At 32.8% G+C, this 21,114-nt stretch overlaps 1 protein-coding gene across 2 annotated transcripts in view; it reads left to right on the top strand.

Annotated features, from left to right (window-relative positions):
- The window catches only part of PRKAA1 (protein kinase AMP-activated catalytic subunit alpha 1), a 68,532-nt gene extending 59,935 nt beyond the window's left edge, over positions 1–8,597 (top strand). For both annotated transcript variants that reach the window (XM_003759916.4, XM_031964485.1), the window contains one exon: positions 5,589–8,597. In XM_003759916.4, the coding sequence (XP_003759964.1) occupies positions 5,589–5,833 (245 nt within the window). In that variant the 3' untranslated portion in view covers positions 5,834–8,597. The remainder of the gene's footprint in view (positions 1–5,588) is intronic.
- The last annotated feature ends 12,517 nt before the right edge of the window (positions 8,598–21,114 follow it).

Below are 21,114 nucleotides of genomic sequence, written 5' to 3'. Positions count from 1 at the left end.
CTATGTTTAGAGCATCTCTTGTTCTCTCAATTCACACAGTCATAACCCTAGTCCAGAATATCACATTTCACCTGAACTAATTCAGTATCCTTCTAAAAAGTTTCCCTGCCTCATGTCTTTCATCACCCTAATCTATTCTCTGTTTAGGTTCCAGGGTGACTTTAAAATTTTTTCCAAATATATGAAAAAATGGTTTTAACATTCACCTTTGCAAAACCTTGTGTTCCAAATTTTTTCCCCTCTCCTTCTGTCTTTCCTTTAACTAAAAGAGCAAGCAGTCTGATATAAGTTGAACACATACAGTTCTTCTAAACATATTTCCATATTTGCCATGCTACACACACACACACACACACACACACACAATCAGAAAAAAATATAGAAAAGGGGGGAAAAAACCCAAACAATAACAACAATAAAAAGGTGAAAATACTATGCTTTGTTCCACAGTCTCCATAGTCTTTCTCTCCATGTGGATGACACTCTCTATCTCAAGTGTATTGTAATTGCCTTGGATCACTACATTGCTGACAAGAGCCAAGTCCATCACAGTTGACCATCACATAATCTTGTTATTGTGCACAATGTTTTCTTGGTTTTGCTCACTTCACTTAGCATCGGTTCACATATGTCTTTATAGATTTGTGGAAGCCTGTTCATCATTTCTTATAGAACAATACCATTCCATTACATTCAAATACCATATATTCTTATCTTTTCCTATTAGCCAATCTGACCAATATGAAGTGGTACCTTAGAGTGACCTTAATTTGTATTTCTTTAATCAATAGTGATTTAGAACATTTTTTCATATGACTAGAAATAGCTTTAATTACTTTGTCTGAAAATTGTTCATATCTTTTGACCATTTATTATTTGGGGATTAGTTTGTATTCTTATAAATGTAAGTTCTTTTATATATTTTAGAAATGAGGCTCTTGTCAGAAAAACTGACTGTAAAATTTTTTCCCCAGCTTTCTGCTTTCCTGCTAGTTTTGGTTGCATTGGTTTTGTTTGTGCAAAATCTTTTTAATTTAATGTAATCAAAATTATCCACTATGTATTTCATAATATTCTCTAGTTCTTCTTTGTCCATAAATTCCTTCTCCACAAATCTGAAAGGTAGACTATCCCTTGTTCTAATTTCAGGATGATTTTTCTAAAGCATATATGTATGTTTAGGGAACTCCAGTAGCCCCTTTTTAGTTCCAAAATAAACTATAAATCCCTCAGCTTGGCATTTAAAGCTCTTCATAACTTGGTCCCTTCCTGCCTTTCCCTCCACAAACTATGATCTAGCTTCACTGGCCTGTAGTTAGTTCCTTGAACACAACATTCCACCTCCTATCTCCATGCTTTTGCACTTGCCACCCAAAATTCCTGGAATTCACTCATTCTTTACCTGTACTGCTTGATTTCTCTGGCTTTCTTTAAGACCCAGTCCAAGTCCCAACTATTATAAGATGCCTTTCCCAGTCCTTTTTCCCCTCTTAGATTGCCTTTTATCCAGACCCTTTAGATCTCATATCAAGTAATCTTCATATGTCTCTTCCATTAAGATATGAACTTTTGGAGGACAGGGACTGATTTGACGTTTCTTTCTATTCACAATGCCTGGCACTTAGTAGTTCTTAATAAATATTTTGTTGAATGATTGACAGAACTGAGGGAGAGCATAGGTTTATTTACTGCTTAGAATCTTCATGCCTCAACATTATGAATAGTTTCTTCAAGAGGAGTGTTGGAAAGTGATGGATACATTGATTTCCAAATGGTACCATTAAAAAAATGCAATTGACTAAGTCAGAATAATAATAATTAAAATTTTAAAAAATCTTCATGCTGTGGAAGGTGCTTTCCTTATATCATTTAATAGGGAAACAGTTGTGCAAGCTATCAACTATTTAGGGTAAAGTAAAAGCAAAATTAGAAAGATTAAAGATAAGAAGGTAGCCATAAGAGTGTAACAGCCATTGACCTTAAAAAATGGGAAATCAACAAAAGTAAAACTATATAGATTCAAGTTATTATTTATTAAAGAATTTGACTATTGTAAAACATTATTTGCAATATTATTTTTTTGGAGAGCAAAAGTTCTGTGGTTGCTAATGGAAGTATGGGATTATTGCCTAGATTTTTAAAATTTGTTGCAGCCAAAAGAGTAAGAACATAATAATACAAAACTAAACAGAACATTAGATTTAAAACAAAGCAATCCCTACCCTCAAAAGAACTTACATTTTTCCCCCTCAGTAGTATTTTATTTTTTTTAAATATATGTAAAAATAGTTTTAAACATTCATTTTTGTAAGATTTTGTGTTCCAGATTTTTTCTTCCTCCTTCCCTTATTTCCCCCTTCCCAAGAAGCAAGCAATCTGGTATAGGTTATGTATACATTTTAAACATATTTCCCTTTGTAGTCCAAGAAAAATCAGATCAAAAGGGAAGAAACCACAAGAAAGGAAAAGCCAAAAAAATTATGGTGTGCTTCTGTTCACACTCTATCTCCATAGTTCTCTTTCTGAATGTGGATGACATTTTCCTAACCGAGTCTATTGGAATTGTCTTGGATCATTATATTGCTGAGAAGAGCCAAGTTTATCATACTTGATCATTACATAATCTTGGTACTGTGTACAGTGTTCTTTTGGTTCTGCTCACATTGCTCAATATTTAGTTCATGTAATGTAAGTTTTTCTAAGGTTTTCTGAAGTCATTCTGTTGATCATTTCTTATAGAACAATAATATTTCATTATATTCATATACTGTAAGTTATTCAGCCATTTCCTCAACTGATGGTCATCCACAGTCAGTTTCCAGTTCCTTGTCACTACAAAAAGAGCTGCTGTAAATATTTTTGCACATGTGAATCCTTTTCCCTCTTTTATGATCTCTTTGGGATACAGACCCAGTAGAGATATTGCTGGATTAAAGAATATGCACAGTTTGCTAGCTCTTTGGGCATAGAAGAATTTATATTCTAATGGAGGATATCGTAGTTTTGAGAGAAAAAATATGTGCAGTTGGAGAAATGAGGATGGGTAAAATGTAGAGGATAGTGTCTGAAAGAAGTTTGAAGGAAACCAGGGATTTCAAGAGATGTGAGATTGATACACTGGGGACAGACAGGTGATAAAGTATCCTCTGCCAGCGTGGCAGCCATTGTTATTAGACCATAGAATATTTGGAGAGAAGTAATGTGTAAGAAGACTGGAAAGGTAGAAAGTGGCCAGCTTATAAGGACTTTTAGATGCTAAAGAAATTCAAGTTATATTCTTGAGGTAATAGGGAGTCACTGAAATTTATTAAATGGAGCTTTTGGGGAATTACCTTGGGGATTATACAGAAGACAAATTAGAACGGGGAGAGACCTGGGGAAGGGAGACCAAAAGAAGCTGTTGAAATAAATGTCTGTAAGAGGTAGAGGAGAGGTAGCTTAGATGATTGAGGGTAAGGGTTGAGGATTGTTACCATAGTTGTAAATGTGGTAGTGCCCACAACAATAGGGAGTTTGGAAGAAGGGTAGGCTGGAAGAAAAGGGGAATAAATTCTGTCTTGGCTGTGCTGTATTTGATATGCCTATGGAATATTCAGGAGAGAGACAGAGTTTGGTAGTGTTGTCCTTTGTTCTCAAAGAGGACCAAAATGACATCAGTTGAGTTACAGTGTACCCTGCTGTGGCTGATTAGACCAACACGAGCTTGGTGGACTCTCTTAACTTTTCATATCTTGTGTTTATTCTGAGCTCAATTCTGCTCTGCTCATAGGGCATGCCATGCTGGACAGTTCTGTGCCAGTGTTTCCCATATCATAAAATCACTTCTAAAATTCTAAAGACCAGGTAGGAGTATATGTGTGTATACCAGGATATCATCTGACAATTGAATCCATGGAAAATGGTGAGATTACTAAGTGAGAAAATTAGAAAAGCAAAAAGTTCCCAGAAGAGAAAGTTGAAATACAGTGAAATTTAGAGGGCAAAAGAAGAGTAAATGGTTGATTATCCATTAATAGAAACAGGTGTATGGAGAGAGAATCTTCAATTGAGTGATGTTAAGCTAGATTTCTGTAGATTTAGAAGAGAATCACAAAAGAAATTGAAGCACTGTGTATAGATGTCTTTTTTCAAGGCTGATGAAGGCAAATGAGATAAAAAACAGTTGCTAGCAGTGATGGTAAAATCTTGAGAGGGTTTTTCTTTTTTTTTTTTTTAAAGTTGGGGAGACCCAGACATGTTTGTGGGTATAAGAACAAGAACCAATAAATAAGGAAATATTGAAGATTAGAGACAGAAAGAATGGAAGTGTAGGTGTTATAATTTGAGGGGGTTAAGGGAGTGCCTAATTAATAATTATTTCTTTTTTCATGGTAAAATATTAGGTAATATACAAAAGGGTGGGAAATGTATATTGTATGAGACTTGAATAGAAGAAGTTTGGAGTAGCTTTTGTGAGGATAGAGAATTAATTAGGGAATTGCTTTGTTGGAGTGAAGCTTCAGTAACTTTGTAGTGGAAGTATTCCCACATAGTGGGAATAATCTAGGATTAGAATTTGGCAAGAGGTAAATCGCAATAGGAAAAGGGAGCTAGGGTTTTAGGAATAGAAAATAGAGTAAAGTTGAACTTGGGAAATTATTGGGAAGGAAAATTAGTGTCAGAGGTGGGATTTGAATTTAGGTTCTCCTGATTGTCCAACAGTTTAATCCTCCAAACTTGTTTCTGTAATTGGTCTGTAGATAATAGATTTTGTCTTCTATCTTAAACATTATAAAGATGTTTTTAATGTTTACATGTTCCTACATAGTCCCATCAGTTGAAAATGTAAAATTTTCATGAACCAATTAATATTTGAAAAGACACGATCAAATGCCCTTTTCTAAGCCTGTATAGGATTGCTAAATGATAAATATATATTTTATGTTATAGAAATGTTCAGTCATTTCTGTGAATGTTTTACACTGGTAATCTACTATCAGTAGGCTATGATCTTTAAATTATATTATGGTAGGGTTATTGGGTTGTGATCTAGTCATCTGTTTATTTTACATTATATTAGATGATCCATCTAAGGAATGATGTAAACAGTAAATGACTTTTCCCTCCTGTTTTTCATTCTCACCCTGAACTTAAATTTGATTAGGAACAGGTGGGTGAATAAATATGAAATTGAATTGCTAGTGATTGTTTTGTTTTAAATTATATTTCTTATTTTTATATTTTCTTTAATTCATTTAAGTTAAAATCAGAATTTTCTTACAATGAAAATGATTTTACTGCTGTCTAGCAATGTTCAAGAATTCATTTGGTGCTAATGAAACCAAAGTATGTGTTCAATTCTGGTTAGCTTTGTGTAGAACAGAACTACTCTCTAGTTACAGACTACACTTGGCTCTGACTAGTGATTACAAAAGTGCATTTCATGATCATAAATGGGAACTATGAGTGGGCTGAGGATTACTTGCCTTAAAAAATATTTTTTTTTAAATCAAAAGCATATATTTTTCTGACAAACTTGTCAAGTGTAATCTTAATATATAAAACTTTTTCATTTTCAAAATGTGATGAATTGAAATTTCTTTTTCTAGATGAAATTACTGAAGCCAAATCTGGAACTACTACTCCACAAAGATCAGGTTCTGTGAGCAATTATCGATCTTGCCAAAAGAATGACTCAGATGCTGAAGCCCAAGGAAGATCCTCGGATGTTTCCCTTACCTCATCAGTGACTTCACTTGACTCTTCTACAGTTGACTTAACCCCAAGGCCAGGAAGTCACACAATAGAGTTTTTTGAGATGTGTGCAAATCTTATTAAAATTCTTGCACAGTAAACATAAAAGTTTGCTTATTTCTTTAATTGCAATAAGCATGCAGAAATCATAGCCAAATGCTTCCATTTGTAATCAAATTATAATCATGGCACTGAGAACAATAGCCCTTTCTGAATGCAATTTGCACAGAGATTGGAACGTGATTAATAGGCTAATATGAAGAAGTGAATTGTGATTATTTTATTGTCCATTTTTCAACATTTATATGGTATATAATGCAAAAGACACAATGAATTCTAAGTCTCTCAAGCTCACTTGAGTTTTGAATATTTTACTGCACACTGGGCTTTGTAGAATATTATTGTTTTACCTCAAAAGCCTTTATATTTCTGTTTTGTTAAATTTTTGATTTAGAATTTGAGTTAATAAATACTTGCTTGTTACTCCCTAGAAAAAAGTGATTAACTCCTATAAATGCTTGTTCTTTAATCATCCAACAATTTTAACAATCTGAAAGACTATCCCTTACATTATCTTATAACTGAAACTTGTTACTTCAGACATAAAAATGTAAACACATTTTAGTTAAGTTTGAGAAGTCTAAGTACAATAGTGCTTCTGCATTCAGATATCTTTAACGCTGAATTCTTATAGCAAGTGCTAATACTTTCTATATATAAATTGCTCTTTCTGTCATAAGGGATGAGTTGGCATACACTGTAAATAAAACATTGGGCAATGCTTTCCAATTTTAAAAATATTCCACCTTTTGTAACATCTTGACAATTCATTATTAAATTAAGCATGATTCTTTAGCCAATTGATTATGTATCTGTTTTAAATTGGTAATGCAGATAACATTTACAGAGTATTTAACTGCCCAGATATTTGGGATTTTTGTTTCTGTGATGAAAATTAGCATGGAAAATTCAGTCCTTTAAAGGATCACATTTCCCCAATTAGCTTTAGGTTTTGATTAATTTTTTAAATAGTGTTATATAAACTGAAGAAAATGCTAACCACCTCAAGATCTGATTTTGAGAGACTTGTTTCTATAGCTGGAAGTATTCTTTTTTTTTTTTTCCTCCAGTAACAGTGTCATATAGCTCTGGTAAATACAAATTTAAAGCCATTTTAGAGGAATTTAATATTATGTGTATGCTAATAAATATAAACAAATTATGAATCTAATATTCTTGCCTTATATATGTTACTTTCAGTTTTATTTGTTTTATGAATAATATAGCACTGTTCCTTATCCCCAAATATTTCTTTCCTTTATTTAGATATCTTTACTTATTAGGTTTGTATTAGGCAAATACAATGCATTTTTGCCTAATCAGATGATAGTGTGTCCATTTGAATATCATGGCAACTTACATAAAGAGTTACTGTAGTTGTGAGTTCTGCTACAACAACTTAGTAACTACACTGGTTTGAAAAGAAGCATAACACTGCTTTATGTCTGGAGTTGTACGTTACTTTAAATGTGGAGTTTGTACATAGCATTAATATATCTACTTAATATAAATTTAAAAAATTTAAAAATTTTTTTTCTTTATGATCCTTCATATTTAGAATTGTATTTTGACACATTCTCTTCAAGTAAAACATAACGTCCCTGGAGGTTAGTAAAAGATTGTATTTTTTAAAGTTGAAGATTTTGGGGTGTGTATATTGTATAGAGGACATTACTATAATGTCTATTATATGTTGAGGAAGAAGAACCAATTAAATAGAACTTTCTAAAATACTTTATTAATCTTACAAAATTCAATTCTGATATATTCTTCTAAGTTATTGTGATCCCTTCTAGAAACTGAGTTTTATTTTGAAGATGTTTTAATATTGTACTTGTACAAATAGTATAATAAACGCACAGACTTTATTGCAGTATATTGCTTTTTAAGCTGGGATCTTTTTGAAATGAAATGAACTTTTGGTTGTATTTGTCAAGGTTGAATCAAAATTTTCACAATCTGTTGTAGTATGCAAATTCTAACTAATATTGAAGACCTTCAAGAAGTCAAGATGAAAATGGTTTTTAATCTTTTTTTATATCTTTTCAGCAATTTATATTTTTTTGTGCTTTAATGCAACCATGTTTTTTACTTTGTCTTGACAGCTGGAAGATGTATAGGTTTTTGCCACAAATGTATACATAGTTTTGAATACAATGCAGATTTTTCTGGCATGTAAAGATTTTGACATTAAAATAGATGATTTCTCATTGAGAGGAATTTTTTACTGGGATTGGGGGGAAAGAAGCTTATACTACTTACCTAATTTAAATGTGATTTCATTAAGATATGACTCCATCTTTTATTTGTTCCATTTTTTTTTTTTTTTTTCTTGAAATGTGTGTAGTTCAAGATTTTGGAAGATTTTTTTAACAGTGATTTCCCCCTTTTATACATTGTTGTCTTTGATATCATAGTGATGTCATGCATGTTGAATTGATGCCATGATAATGTGGAGAAAGTAGCAGGCTTCACTAAACTTCAGAAAACTGATTAGCAGTTTGGGGAATGAAAACAGAAAAGATTTGGTCAGGTATATGTTGTTTGTATCTTTTCCTTACTTTCCCTCTTCCAAGTTTTCACTAGTGTGAAAGCATTCTGACAGATCTTTCCTTTTTATTATTTCTCATATTCACTAATAAATTGAAATTCTACATGCAACATTTTATAAATTGGTAGTAAGATAGAAATCGATCTTTGTGGTGCAATATTCTGAGAATTTTCATGTATGTTTTGACTGGAGTGTATTTTCAGCACAAATTTTCAAATAAACTATTTACTCTGCTTTAGAGCCACTGTACATAGCACAGTGATCTTTTTTTATTTTTTTTGTAAGAATATTGTGCCTAATTCCTTTAACAATATTTGGCAGTAGCAAATGGGGGGGGGGGGGGATACTTGTTTGTAGTTGTGCAGCTTTAATTTTAAAAAAATATATATATCTAAATATAAAATACTTTATTATTTTTAGGTTTTAATGTGTGCAAATGATTTTGTTCTTTGTAACTAAATTAGTAAATGTTTAATTCATTTGATGTTAAAGCAGTTTAAAACAGAAATATATATATTTATAAAATGAAATTACACTAACTACATTAATTGCTAACTACTAGTACTTACATAGTATATTTTTAATAATCATTGAATATGTTGTTTTATTAGTACTTCCTAATGGAGTCTGCTAATTAGTTATAAGACATAATTTTGGAAATTATAATCTTTTGACTTTTATCAAGATTTGTTCTATATAGACTGTCATGTCTAACATGGAATACCAACCTTTTAACTTTATGGCAACTTTTAAGTTGCTATATTTATCTTAACCTTTCAGAATTAAGATTAATTTAGTCTATGAACAGGAAGAATGTGAATTGTATTTTTAAAATTGATTTTAATGGCTGTTAAATATTTAATTTACAAAAGTTTTAGCGTGGTTCAGTTTCTTAAAACTGAGCTAAGACCTGGGACAAGTTATATATTGTCTCCAGTTTTAGAATCAATCACCTTTGAATGCTGTGGATATCTAACATGTGTTGGATGACTAGGTCAGATAGATTTGTAAACAATCTCTATCTCTATGCACACACATACTTTTTGTTTTCACGTAATATAAACAATATATATATATATATATATATATTGTTAGATACATTTCAAATGTTTGCCTTTTTAAAGTTTATTATTCATAACAATAGTACTTTTATGCATTTTTATGTGAGAGGTTTGCGTGAAGATATCACTAATTTTTTATCAAAGTAGATTTGAGTTAAATGTTATTTTACAGGAATTTAAATGGGCATTTTTTAATATGCCACTGAACTTTTATCCAAGATGTGAAAGAGTGACACCCAGGTTTAAAAAGAATTTATTCAAAATTAATTTTTATGTCATTGCATTTGAGTCCTACCTTTTTGCTTTTCTTGCTAATGATAATGAAAAAAAAAAACTCCAATTTTCTAAGTTAAAATTTGGAGAATAGTATGTAGTAAACATGGTGTCCTTAAATTTATTCAGTAGGTAGAATGTAGTCTAAGAAAAATAGTCATTAGTTCCACATTTAGTGCACAAGAATCATAACTGGTAATAGTGTGAAGGATTGAGGTGGAGGAAAGAGAAGAGGCAGGAAAATTATTAGAAAACTTTTTGTTGTTATCCATATTGGTTATGAGGGATTGCCATTTCAAAGACCACAGGGGATTAATCATTATTCATCTTTACATGGTGAGCTTTTTTCAATCAAAATATGTTAGAAGAAAAAAGTATAGAGGTTAATGTAGTTATATATAAGATTGACCTTTATTAACTTATACTATTCCAAAGTATATTCAATTGCTTTAAAGTAGTGTTCTTCAATAGAACAAAACATGTAGTTATCCCATAAGAAAATCCTCTTATGAAGAAGCTATAGTCAGTCATCCAAGTCTGTATTTGAAGCCATTCCAGCTTGGTATGGTGTGTTTTCTGAAGTTTATGCTCTACTGGACCAGCTCTGAAAGGTCACTTTAATGCCATGATGATATATTGACATAGCAAATCCAAATACTGCCACAAATAAGAATTGTGTATGTGCCAAAGTCAGTTTACCATTAACTTGTAATTTATGTTGAAGACTTCCTTACTTTCCCTATAACATAAGGTTATCTTTTCTCAAAAAAGGAAAGAGAATTTCAACCTTCAAATTAGTGATTTGTTTTTGAGATTTTAGAGAAAAGATGACAGCTTGTTTCACTGTAGAGTCTTTGTTGTCAATAAGATGACAATCTATTTTGTAATGTCTCTAAATTTAAACAAATTACTTTTCTTAACAGGATGATGCTTAAAGTTTGAAGTCTTAAAGCCACTCCTTTGAGTAAGGCTGACAAATAAGTCTTGGTTTTATCCATTAGATTATATTCAAATTCTATTTAGATTATGCTTTGATTTTCTTTTCAATGAGTGGAAAAAATCATCTCTCCTACTTGCACACATATCCTCTCTCCCCATTGAGAAAGGGGAAAAAAAATTACAAATGATGTACAATCAAAACAAATTACTGCATTGGTGACTGATCCCACTCCTAGCCAAATTTCACCATTTAAAGTCCATCTACCTTTCTGTAAAGAAGTAGGTAACATGCTTCATGAATTTTCTGGACTAATGGTGTCAAACTTAAGATAGAAATAGATTTATGCTGGCATGTTGGCTTAGAACTACACTCATTTATATCTATCCTGTGCTGTGTTTTTGTTTTATATATTTTTTTAATGTTTCCCAATTAAATTTTAACAAGGTTCTGCCTGTACTCAGGATTTGTATAGGCTAGTTTGACATCTCTGCTCTGGAATCATGGAAAATCATAGCATTTATCATAGTTTTTAAGTTTTTCAAAGTTGTTTTGTACAATACTATTGAAAAAATGGTAGTTCTGCTTCACTCTATATCAGTTGATACAGGTTTCTCTAAAATTTCTTGTAGTGCAATAGCATTCTATCCATTTATTATGGTTCATATTACCCTAACTTGTTCAATTATTCCTCAGTTGATGGATACCCACTCAGATTCAAGTTCTTTGCCATCACAAAAAGAGCTGCTAGCAGCATTTTTGTACATAGGGGTGTTTTTCTTCATTCATTGATATCTTTGTGTTGTAACATCTCCAGTGTTATAAGTGAATCAAAAATTATGCACAGCTTAATAATTTTTTGAACATTATTCCAAATTGATCCCGAGAATACTGTATCTGTTAACAGCTATATCAGAAGTTCATTAATGAACTTATTTTCTCATACTTTTGCTAGCATTTATTTCCCTTTTTTCGTGAGTTTTGCTTATCTGATGAGCAAAAGATAGAATCTTAGTTTTAATTTCCAGATCTTTATTCATAATTTAGAACTTTTTTAAAAAATATGGTTATTCATATTTAACATGTATTGGTCATCCTGCCATCTAGGGAAAAGGGTGGGGAGAAGTAGAGGAAAATTGGAATAAAAGGTTTGGCAATTGTCAATGCTATTAAATTACCCATGCATATAACTTGTAAATAAAAATCTATTTTAAAAAATATATATATAGTTGTTAATAACATTACATTTCTTTCCTGGAGAAGAAGAAAATTTTGTCACAGCTTTCATTTTCGTTTGTTTTTGGTTAAATATGTAGTCCAGATATTCCTTTTCTTCTGTATTCTATTTTTAAATAAAATATTGTTAAGTGTTTGTTGTATTTCTCATTTATTTCTTCCTCTTCCTAGAGAGATCAAAATAGTTTGATCATTCCACTTCAATTTAATTTGTTTTCCTTTTTAATTATATGTATTTTACTTTCTGTATTTAAAAACGCTATTCAGAGGAGTCCCATAGGTTTCACCTTATTGTCAAACCTACCCATGCCACAAATAGTAAAATGATGAAATAGAATGATAAAACTATTTTGATAAGCCAAGTTCACAGACTTCAGGTTAAGAACTATTATAAAAAATTTCTCTAAGAGGAAGAGGAGGAAATAATTGAGAAATGCATTTGATATAAAAACAAACACACTCTGCATTTTGTTATTATCTGGACGACATATTTAAATAAACTATTAGGTCTTTTGATAATCCCTATTGTGAGGAAATTCCTTAGATCCTTAACCCTAAGAATTCTCCTTATACCTCACATTAAAGGTTTTTTCCCCCTCAAAGGGAGGCCAATATGTTCCCCACTCTAAACTGGTACTTGTAGATATATATTCTCGCAATCCTTTAACAAACTCTCTTTAAAGTTCATATTTAATAGACCTTTGTGACCACATTTCATGGATGTGAGTGTATAATTAAACTTCCCTACTATTTCTCTATTCACTTTCTCCAATACAAATATCCCATCTTCATAGAAAATAAGTATTGTGAAGCAAAACATCACAGATTTCCACTGTTTCATTCTGTATAGTAGTATAGAATGTCATCATCTGTCTGCTAAAAAGGTAGGAATTAGACTTCATCATCAATCATCTGGAAATAATAATTGGTTATTGCATTAATCTAAATTGGGTCTTTGAAAGTTGTCCTTTACGTATAGTTTTCTAATTTTTGCTTACTTTGCAGCAGTTCATAAATCATCCCTATTATAATTTCTTAAGTATATTTCATTATATTCACATACAATATTCAGACATTCCCCAATTGATGGACACCCACATTGTTTCTCTTTTTGTTATCATTAAAAGTGCTGCTATATTTTTGTAAATATTTTCCTTTCTCACCTCTTTAAGGTATATACTTAGTAGTAGTATACACAATTTAGTGCTTTCCAAGAATGGTTGAACCAATTCAAATGTCATTTACCAACAATTCTTATTCTACATCTCTCCTCAATGACAATTGCCATTTTGTTCTCTAATGTCAATCTGTTGTGAGGTTATCTCAGAGTAGCTTTAATTTGCATTTCTCTGGTAATTGATTATTTGGAAAAATTTCCCCCCTTAATACTTGTTGATCTCTTATACTTCTTCATTTGAAAATAGTCTTTTTTTTCCTTTAGCCATTTATCTATTGGGAATGACTCTTGTATCTTAGATCTGATCATTATCAGAAAACTTAACTCCCACGACTCTCCCCACCCACTCTTTCCAGTTAATAGTCCCTTAACATTCTAATTATATTGACTTGTATAAATTCCACTTGTCTAATGAGTTCTGCATCTCAGTTGTCTTTTTCACCTCATCCTTTTGGGGTGATTTCAATATCTATGTTGATATTCCTTTCTATATCTTCTAGCTTTCTGACCTCCCTGTATTAAAACATGCCTTTTTCAACCCTATCATTAGATTCTTTCTCTTCCTCTAAAATTTTTCCCCTCCTTGATCTTATGGTTCTCCTGATCCTACTTTTACTATCCCCTTGTTGACTGACAACCCTGCTTACTCACTCTGCTGTCACCAGTTCAGTAATAAACAAAAAGTATAGTTTTATGGAATTTCAGTTGTTTTTGCTTTGCTAACTTCAAGGGAGGCTAACAAATAACTTGTGCTCATGTTTTGGTTGACTCATTAGATTATACATTTAGTCACCTTCAGCCTCGCATAAACTTTTCTTTTGCCTATTTTAGGATTCTTTTTAGGTTGTATTTTTGTGACTTTTAAGTTGTTACTTTATTGGGGAACCAGAATTTAGAGTGGAAATGCACCTTTTTTATTGTTCAGCCCCATCAGTTTATAGATGAGAAAACTGAAAGAAAAAATCATAGGAAAATAACGATGTGAAAGAAAATTATAATGATGAAATATACCAAAATTTCTGGGATGCAGCTAAAGCCATCAGCAAACATAAATATTAACAAACTAGGAAAAGGATCAGTGAACTGTGCAATTTAAATGAAAAAAAAAGGAAACCTAAAAAGCATGAAAGGATATTTTGAAATTGAAGGAGGAATAAACTTAAGACTCCAGAAATGAGAAAGCTAAAAGCAGGTTCTTTGAAAAAACTGATACAATTGCCAGTCTGATTAAAATAATTGAGTAATGTAAAGTAAGGAAAATTAAAAATAGTTAAAAATGTGTTATGCAGTTAGGTGGTAATAAAAATGAGAACATGAAAGAAATTGAAGGATACTTTCTAAAAAATCAAAATACTCAAATTAGCAGACGACCAGTTATAGAGATCTTAAATAATCCTATCTCAAGAAAGGAAATAGAACTAGCTGTAAAGGGAGGGGGGAAAATGCCTGGTCCTGATGAATTCACAAGAGAATTCTAAAATACTTAAGAACAATTAGGACATGTGCTTTACAAGTTATTCTCAAAAACAGGGAAGGAAAGCATTTTACCAGATTTCTTTTTTGAGACATGTGGTGAACATGAACCAGGGAAGGATAAAGCTCATGGGAACTATAGACATACCATTAATGAGAAATTTAAATACAGTCATTATTAAAGAAGTTATTGCTTTCAGCCAAGTTGTATTTATATCTGGGTTTCAAGGATGATTCATCATTAGAAAAATAATGTTTTTCCGTACAAAAAACAAACCACATGACTATCTCAATAAATGTGGGGAAAGCCTTTAAATGAAATAAAACATTAATTTATGCTAAAAACTTGCAAGGTATAGTCAGACAAATTTTTTTTAGACTTTTTCTTACTATACTTACTATAAAAAGTTTTAAGGCAAAGTGAGTCATGTGCAGTAGATACAATGCAACCTTTCTCTGTATATGTATAGTTGTAAACAAAGATGTCTATGGACTTTTAAAAAATATAATTCTGGAAATGCTATCAATAGTGGTAAGTTGAGAAAGAAAGGCATAAAAATGGAAAGAGGGGGTAAAACTTTTTATTTGTTGGTGATGAAGTGATTTACTTGCAAAATCTTAAGGGAATTAACAGACATTGAGACAACAGCTTTAGCAGTTATATCCCATTTTAGATAATTTGGATAAGTACAGGAATTATCTGGGGACCAATTTACCAGAGCACCCAAAGGGCTTTTATTGATCTAATTACAAAGTGCTCCTGAAAGAAAGAATAATAAGTTAATCTCTCTTCCAAAATCACAAGTCCTCAGCAAAGAAAGCCTCATAATGGAAACCAAACTATACCCCTTTTGGTCTTTTTAAAAAGACAGTTCCCCTATCCAACTAATATTAGAGAAATTCCTACATCATTTTTCAGATGCAGTTGATTCAACATCTTCGTTGGACAGAATCTGAAATTCAGGTCCTGGGAAAGGTTGTTGAAATAACTATACAAAGTAGAGGGTGTGATCCTTGAATCAGATTTCTTGCTTTGACTTTTAGCTGCACTAGCACAAATGCAATATTTGTCTGGTTTTGTGCAGTCATGTGGTTAATTTGTTCATGTACTATCTAGTTCAATAGACATCAGTGTATCTTAAGTGAGCTTTGTCTACAAAACTGAGTTTTTGCATGAGGAATAAGTATTACTCTGGTTCTGAAAGAATTCTTCAAAGTAGAAAAGCACTGATAGTGTTATTAAGGCCTGGGAAAGTTCTGAAAAAAAACTTCAAGGCCCTGGTCATAACATGGATGCTCTTTTATTCTACACTATCCAGATCCAGCAGCCCTCATCGGGGGGCTGTGATTAGTAGAAATTATTGTTCCTTTTCTTTTATGTCAGAAAGCTTCTGTATTGCAGCTAAGTTCTCATTCATAAATGTCATCTATATCCAGACCTTTCTGTTAGGGCAGTGTGTCTGTCAGTTAAACACTTGGTCTCAAAGAAGTTTCACAGTTGCAGGTTCTGCAATTCTCTTTGCTAACATCTTGTTCCCTAACAAGGTTATAATATTTCCTGGACTGTTTCAAACTATGTTATAGCCACTCTGGTCTCCTTTGCCTGGAACTCATATTCTACCCCTGAAAATGTGGGGGCCCTTCACTTTCCATCTGTAGCTCTACTTGGTTTGAAATCCAGGAGACAAGGTGCACCTCCCAGGATAAACTGATTACTTAAAATCTCATCATCATGTTGCTAATTCAGCCTTGGATAATTGACATCTTTCCAACTCCTTTAGCCTACTTGGTCTACTCTGATGGAGGATGGCACCAAACTCTCACAGTTTTCCATTATACAGGGTAGGATTTGGACTTTTTAGTGCACACTCCATTTTGTGTTTGCACTTATGTCTTGGTTTGAACTGCATGGAATAAGATACTCCATGGTTTTCCATCACTGCTTTTCAGCTTCCTTTTATGTATTGTCTTCTCTCATTAGATTGTAAGCTCCTTGGTGGCAGGGACTCCTTTTTTATTTGTATCTCTAGCACTTAGATGGAGGTTGTCTTACATTAACCTTTTGTGCCTTCCATCCCTTAGGAACTCTACCTCCCCAAGGGGAATAGAATTGTGCAATGATCTATGTCTTATTTAATTGTTCCAGCTGGTAATTGGGGCTCAGCAATGGTGGTTCTGTTGTCCTGCCTCACTTTTGTGGCCCATTCTTGAGAAAACCTGGATCCTTTTGGACTATATTGATCCTTAAATATTAGGAGTACCCTCACTTCATTGTTGGCTGTGGTTTCTGTGTCTGCATAATTCTGAAAACATCAGCCACATGAGAGTCATGTACCAATCTCTGGAATGATTTCTGTGGTGTAATTTTCCCTGCATTTTCAGGATCCAGTATCTGTTTTAAGTCTTATCACTCTGTGCTCCACTCTGAGAATTAACTCAATAGGCTTTTCTCTTTTATGCTGCATGTATTAAAGAGAAATTTTAGTATAGGAATCTTCTGATGCAGCCCTCTTAAACATATGAGCCAAAATTTGTTTATATTTTTGTCGGTGTCATCTGGCCTTGCTAATACCTCTGCAGCTATGTCCCTTAAGCATTTGTCAGATCCATCACTTTGGCTGACTCAGGAGACTTCCAGTGTTTCTTGCCTATCCAATGCAAGTTTCCCAAGATTATTCTCTTGGGAGTCGGGTGGTTTATGTCCAGAGTTTGAAACCTGTGATATTTGCATACAATAGGAGGTATGACTTATTATTAGATGATAGAGATTCTGATTAAATTATGACATTCAGTCTTTCCACAGGATTAGAATCCTGCCTCTTTAAACTGTTCCTCATCCTTAGAGGTGGACAAGCCTGAAATTCATGATCAAAATTCTGAGGCAGGATTAGAATTGTTTTATCTGCCTTAACCTGTACTTGTATACTCTCTTAATCCTTCTTTTTTTCTCCCCATAACCTTAACAATGTCTTCACTCTTAAGGTTTGGGTCTATTGGTAAGACCTTTATGATTTTCAACTGCAAAAGCTATCTTTTCTTTTTTATTTCTTTGCTGAAGCAGTTGGGGTTAAGTGACTTGCTCAGGGTTACACAGCTAGGAAGTGTGAGACTAGATTTGAACTCGGGTCCTCCTGAATTCAGGGCTGGTACTCTATGCACTGTACTATCTAGCTGCCCCTAAAATAAATCTTTTCTAAAGATTCCTCCACAGGTGTTTTATTTGTAGAAAATAATTCCTATTTAAACTCATTCCAAGCCAGGAAAAGTACAATCAAACTTAAACAATGAGCCTTATAGAATTGAACCAAGTAGTTATAAAAAAAAGTGTATTTCTCAAGTAGTCCCATTCAGAAACAATGAACTGAACCTCAGGAGGAGAAAAAAGTGTCCAAATTATCTTAAAAAAAAAAAAAAAAGCAAGAAACCAAAATTTCTTGCAAAAATAAGCAACCAAAAATTCTATTTTTGCAGATTTCCCACATGTAAAGAATCTGTCTTCCACTTATACTATGGAGTAGTATTTATTATTTTGTAGCTGGAAAGGAGGCAAAATAGACATGATTTGCTGCTGCTTCCCATTTTTCTCCAGGGGAGATTAATTTCCTGTCAGAAGTAGGGAAGTGGAAGGCAGAGTTTGGCCATTGGGCTCTCCTAAGTGTGAGAGAGTACTGGACCTCTTTCTGAGATTCCAAGCTCATCTCTATTCATTATGCAACTTACCCTTCTCATTCAGCACTTGAATTCCCAACTAATACCATTTCCTGATGAATATATACAGCAAGTAGCAAGAAACCTGTTAATTCAAGTAGATAGCAAAACAGAAAATGGAAAAAGTATATATTAGATACTATATAATACAGAGTTAAAGAATTCTCTTATTGGGAGTGTGTGAGACAATAGCCACCACAAAAACAGACACTCTCAAAGTAAGAAAAAGCAAAAAAGGGTTTATTATGATCTTGCGAGAAAGGGTATCCCTCATTTGACAAGATGTTTGTCAGTAAAAGGAGTGCAAAGTATGAACTACAAAACACAAGATTAAATAAAACAAGTCCTCCCCCACTTTGACCTCCCATTGTTTGGGGGAGTCCAGGCTTATACTTTAAACATGGAAATCTACGCCAAAAACAACAATAAATTGCTTTAATAAAAAAAAAAAAGTACTTAAATGCTAATTAAGAGTTGGTGAGAAACAGGAGGGGGATGTTCATTTAAGACAATTGAACACCTGCAGCTTTTTAGCTATAGCTCAACTTGCTATTGCAAAAGTATCAAGTCACAGTTAGGGAATAGTTTAAGGCCATATTCCCATGACAAGGTCTACACTCAGTTTATTCCACACAATCCCTCCTTTTATTTATTATCTTTTGACAACCTCATACCATTCTTGGTATATTTCCTCAGTCACCAATCCCTCTGGACCAGGTTTGTTATTTTTCCTCTACTGGGGTCCAACCTTATCTAACTGGACTTCACTCTCCAGCTTGCTCAGTATTTCTTCTGTAAAAATTCCAATCAAATCCCTGACTAATTTTCTCTATAAAACCTACTTATGGGCCATCCCATGGCTGCTACCTTTCTTTGGGTCAGTCTACCACAACATTCTGTCTTGTGAGGTCTTTTCCCTTCCCCCATACCATATGGTATCTGTCCTAATTCCACTATGTTTTCTGACCCCTCTTCTCCTTACAGTTAACTCTTTTAAGGTGCTAAGTCCCTTTCAGGATTTAGCCTGCCAGCTAAAGCATGTTCCAACCTCAGAGACACTCTCTTTTTACTGGGAAATTGCGAGTTCAACCAAGGAACTTATAAAAGCCCTTTCCTTGCTAACTATATGCTCTCTCAAATCTATAACAAATCCAGTGCCTTTGTCATCTGATTAGTAATTATTTTGACCATGGCCTGAAGTTTAATGGGCCCACAAACATACAAATTGGGATCTGTGCCCCCTAATTCTCATCTGAGGCCATCTATCACTCCAACCATTTGTATTCCCAGTAATTTGAGTAGGTAACCTTTCATAAATAAAAATGTCTATCATGAAAGTCAGCAATAACAAAAATGCTAAAAGAAACAGATATATGCATCTAGCAACAGATAGGCCAAATGCTTATTTAGGATATAATAACCATATATTTTCAGAGAGGAAACTTCAAGATCTTACATTTACTGAACACTTGCTGATTATAGAAATTTGCTATTATAAGAGGAAAAAGCAGGGACATGATTATAATAAAAACTGGTCCTTCAGGTCTCAAGCCTGAGAGTACATACATGACAGGATAAAGCATCCTTAGCTCAGTTTAACAATTACATCTTATAGCCAGACTGAGGAATAATCAGGCAGGTTCTTACACTGCTGGAAAACTGAGTCAGAAGGATCCTCCCTTAAGGGGAGGCCAAGGTAATCCTCTCAACTTTTGCCCAGATACTAACCTCCATCTGTAATAATTTGGAATCACATTCCTCTGAATAGCTTGTGGCATATTTCTTTCAGATGGTGGATTACTGGCTTGATAATCCATCAGATAATCATATCTGAATTCAAAACTCAAAATAATATCAGTTGCAGTCCCATGAGATTTTATCTCAAATAGCAAGTCTCATTAATCAAAGCTTCAGGTGAATTTAGTTCTCAAGGATCACATATCCTAAATAAGTATTAACTATAACTACTTACATTGATAATAGTAAGAGATTCATCCTAGAAAATTCACAGCTTATTTTCAAATCTAAGTAGATGAGTTTTAAATTCAACATTAGAGAAATCATTTTACTTTAAGATGCTCAATAACCAACCTATATCAAAACATGTTTGGGTATTAATCATGTTCAAAAGGACAAAGATATAAACTACACTTCTCATTATCTCCTTAAACAATGGGAACAGCTTTAAAATGATTCAACACAACTAATTAAAACTCACATAGAATATGAAATATCCTAATTTCACATTAAAGAATCCTATCAGAACTAACATTAGTAATTTCTTCATCCTAAAAAATGTTAATTCAACTTCCTCCAATTGAGGAGTCCCTTTAAACTTTTCTGGAAACATAAATAACAGGTACAACTTCAATATTGTCAAAATTCCTCTAAATACAATTATTTTCCCCTCCAAAAATATTCCTAAATTCAAGGTTAATTTTAAAAATTATAAATTGTCCTTAAAAGTCCATTCTTGAGGTTCCTCCATGGGTCCTTTAAACTTTGTGTTCTCACTCTCCAGACTGCAGTCTCATTCATCTGTAACATCTGCTTCTTCCAGGATTTAGCAAACTCTCACCCCTACAAACTGCAAACTTCTAAAGTATTCTGGATCAGCAATCTTTGTTTCCTATGGGCTAAAAAGGAATGAGGAGATGGCAAGTATATAATTTCTTAAAAACTTATCCTTTGTTTCAAAAGAGGGTATTTCCCCTTTTTTTCCCCCCAAATAAAAGTAAATTAAAAGTAAAAAGCATCTCATATGGAAAAAGTCTCAGATCACTTTTGGGAACAGTCCTAATTCTTTTAACAAAGCATAGGCAAACATTTGGTCCAAGGCAATTTAGTTTTTGACATCAATTTAGTAATCCATTTCTTTTTTGTTTTTTTTTTAATAGCCTTTTAT

The sequence above is a fragment of the Sarcophilus harrisii genome, chromosome 1 (genome assembly GCF_902635505.1).
Source record: "Sarcophilus harrisii chromosome 1, mSarHar1.11, whole genome shotgun sequence".
Classification (NCBI taxonomy): Eukaryota; Metazoa; Chordata; class Mammalia; order Dasyuromorphia; family Dasyuridae; genus Sarcophilus; species Sarcophilus harrisii.
Note: the sequence above shows the minus strand (reverse complement) of the source record. Positions and strands in the feature narration are given on the sequence as shown.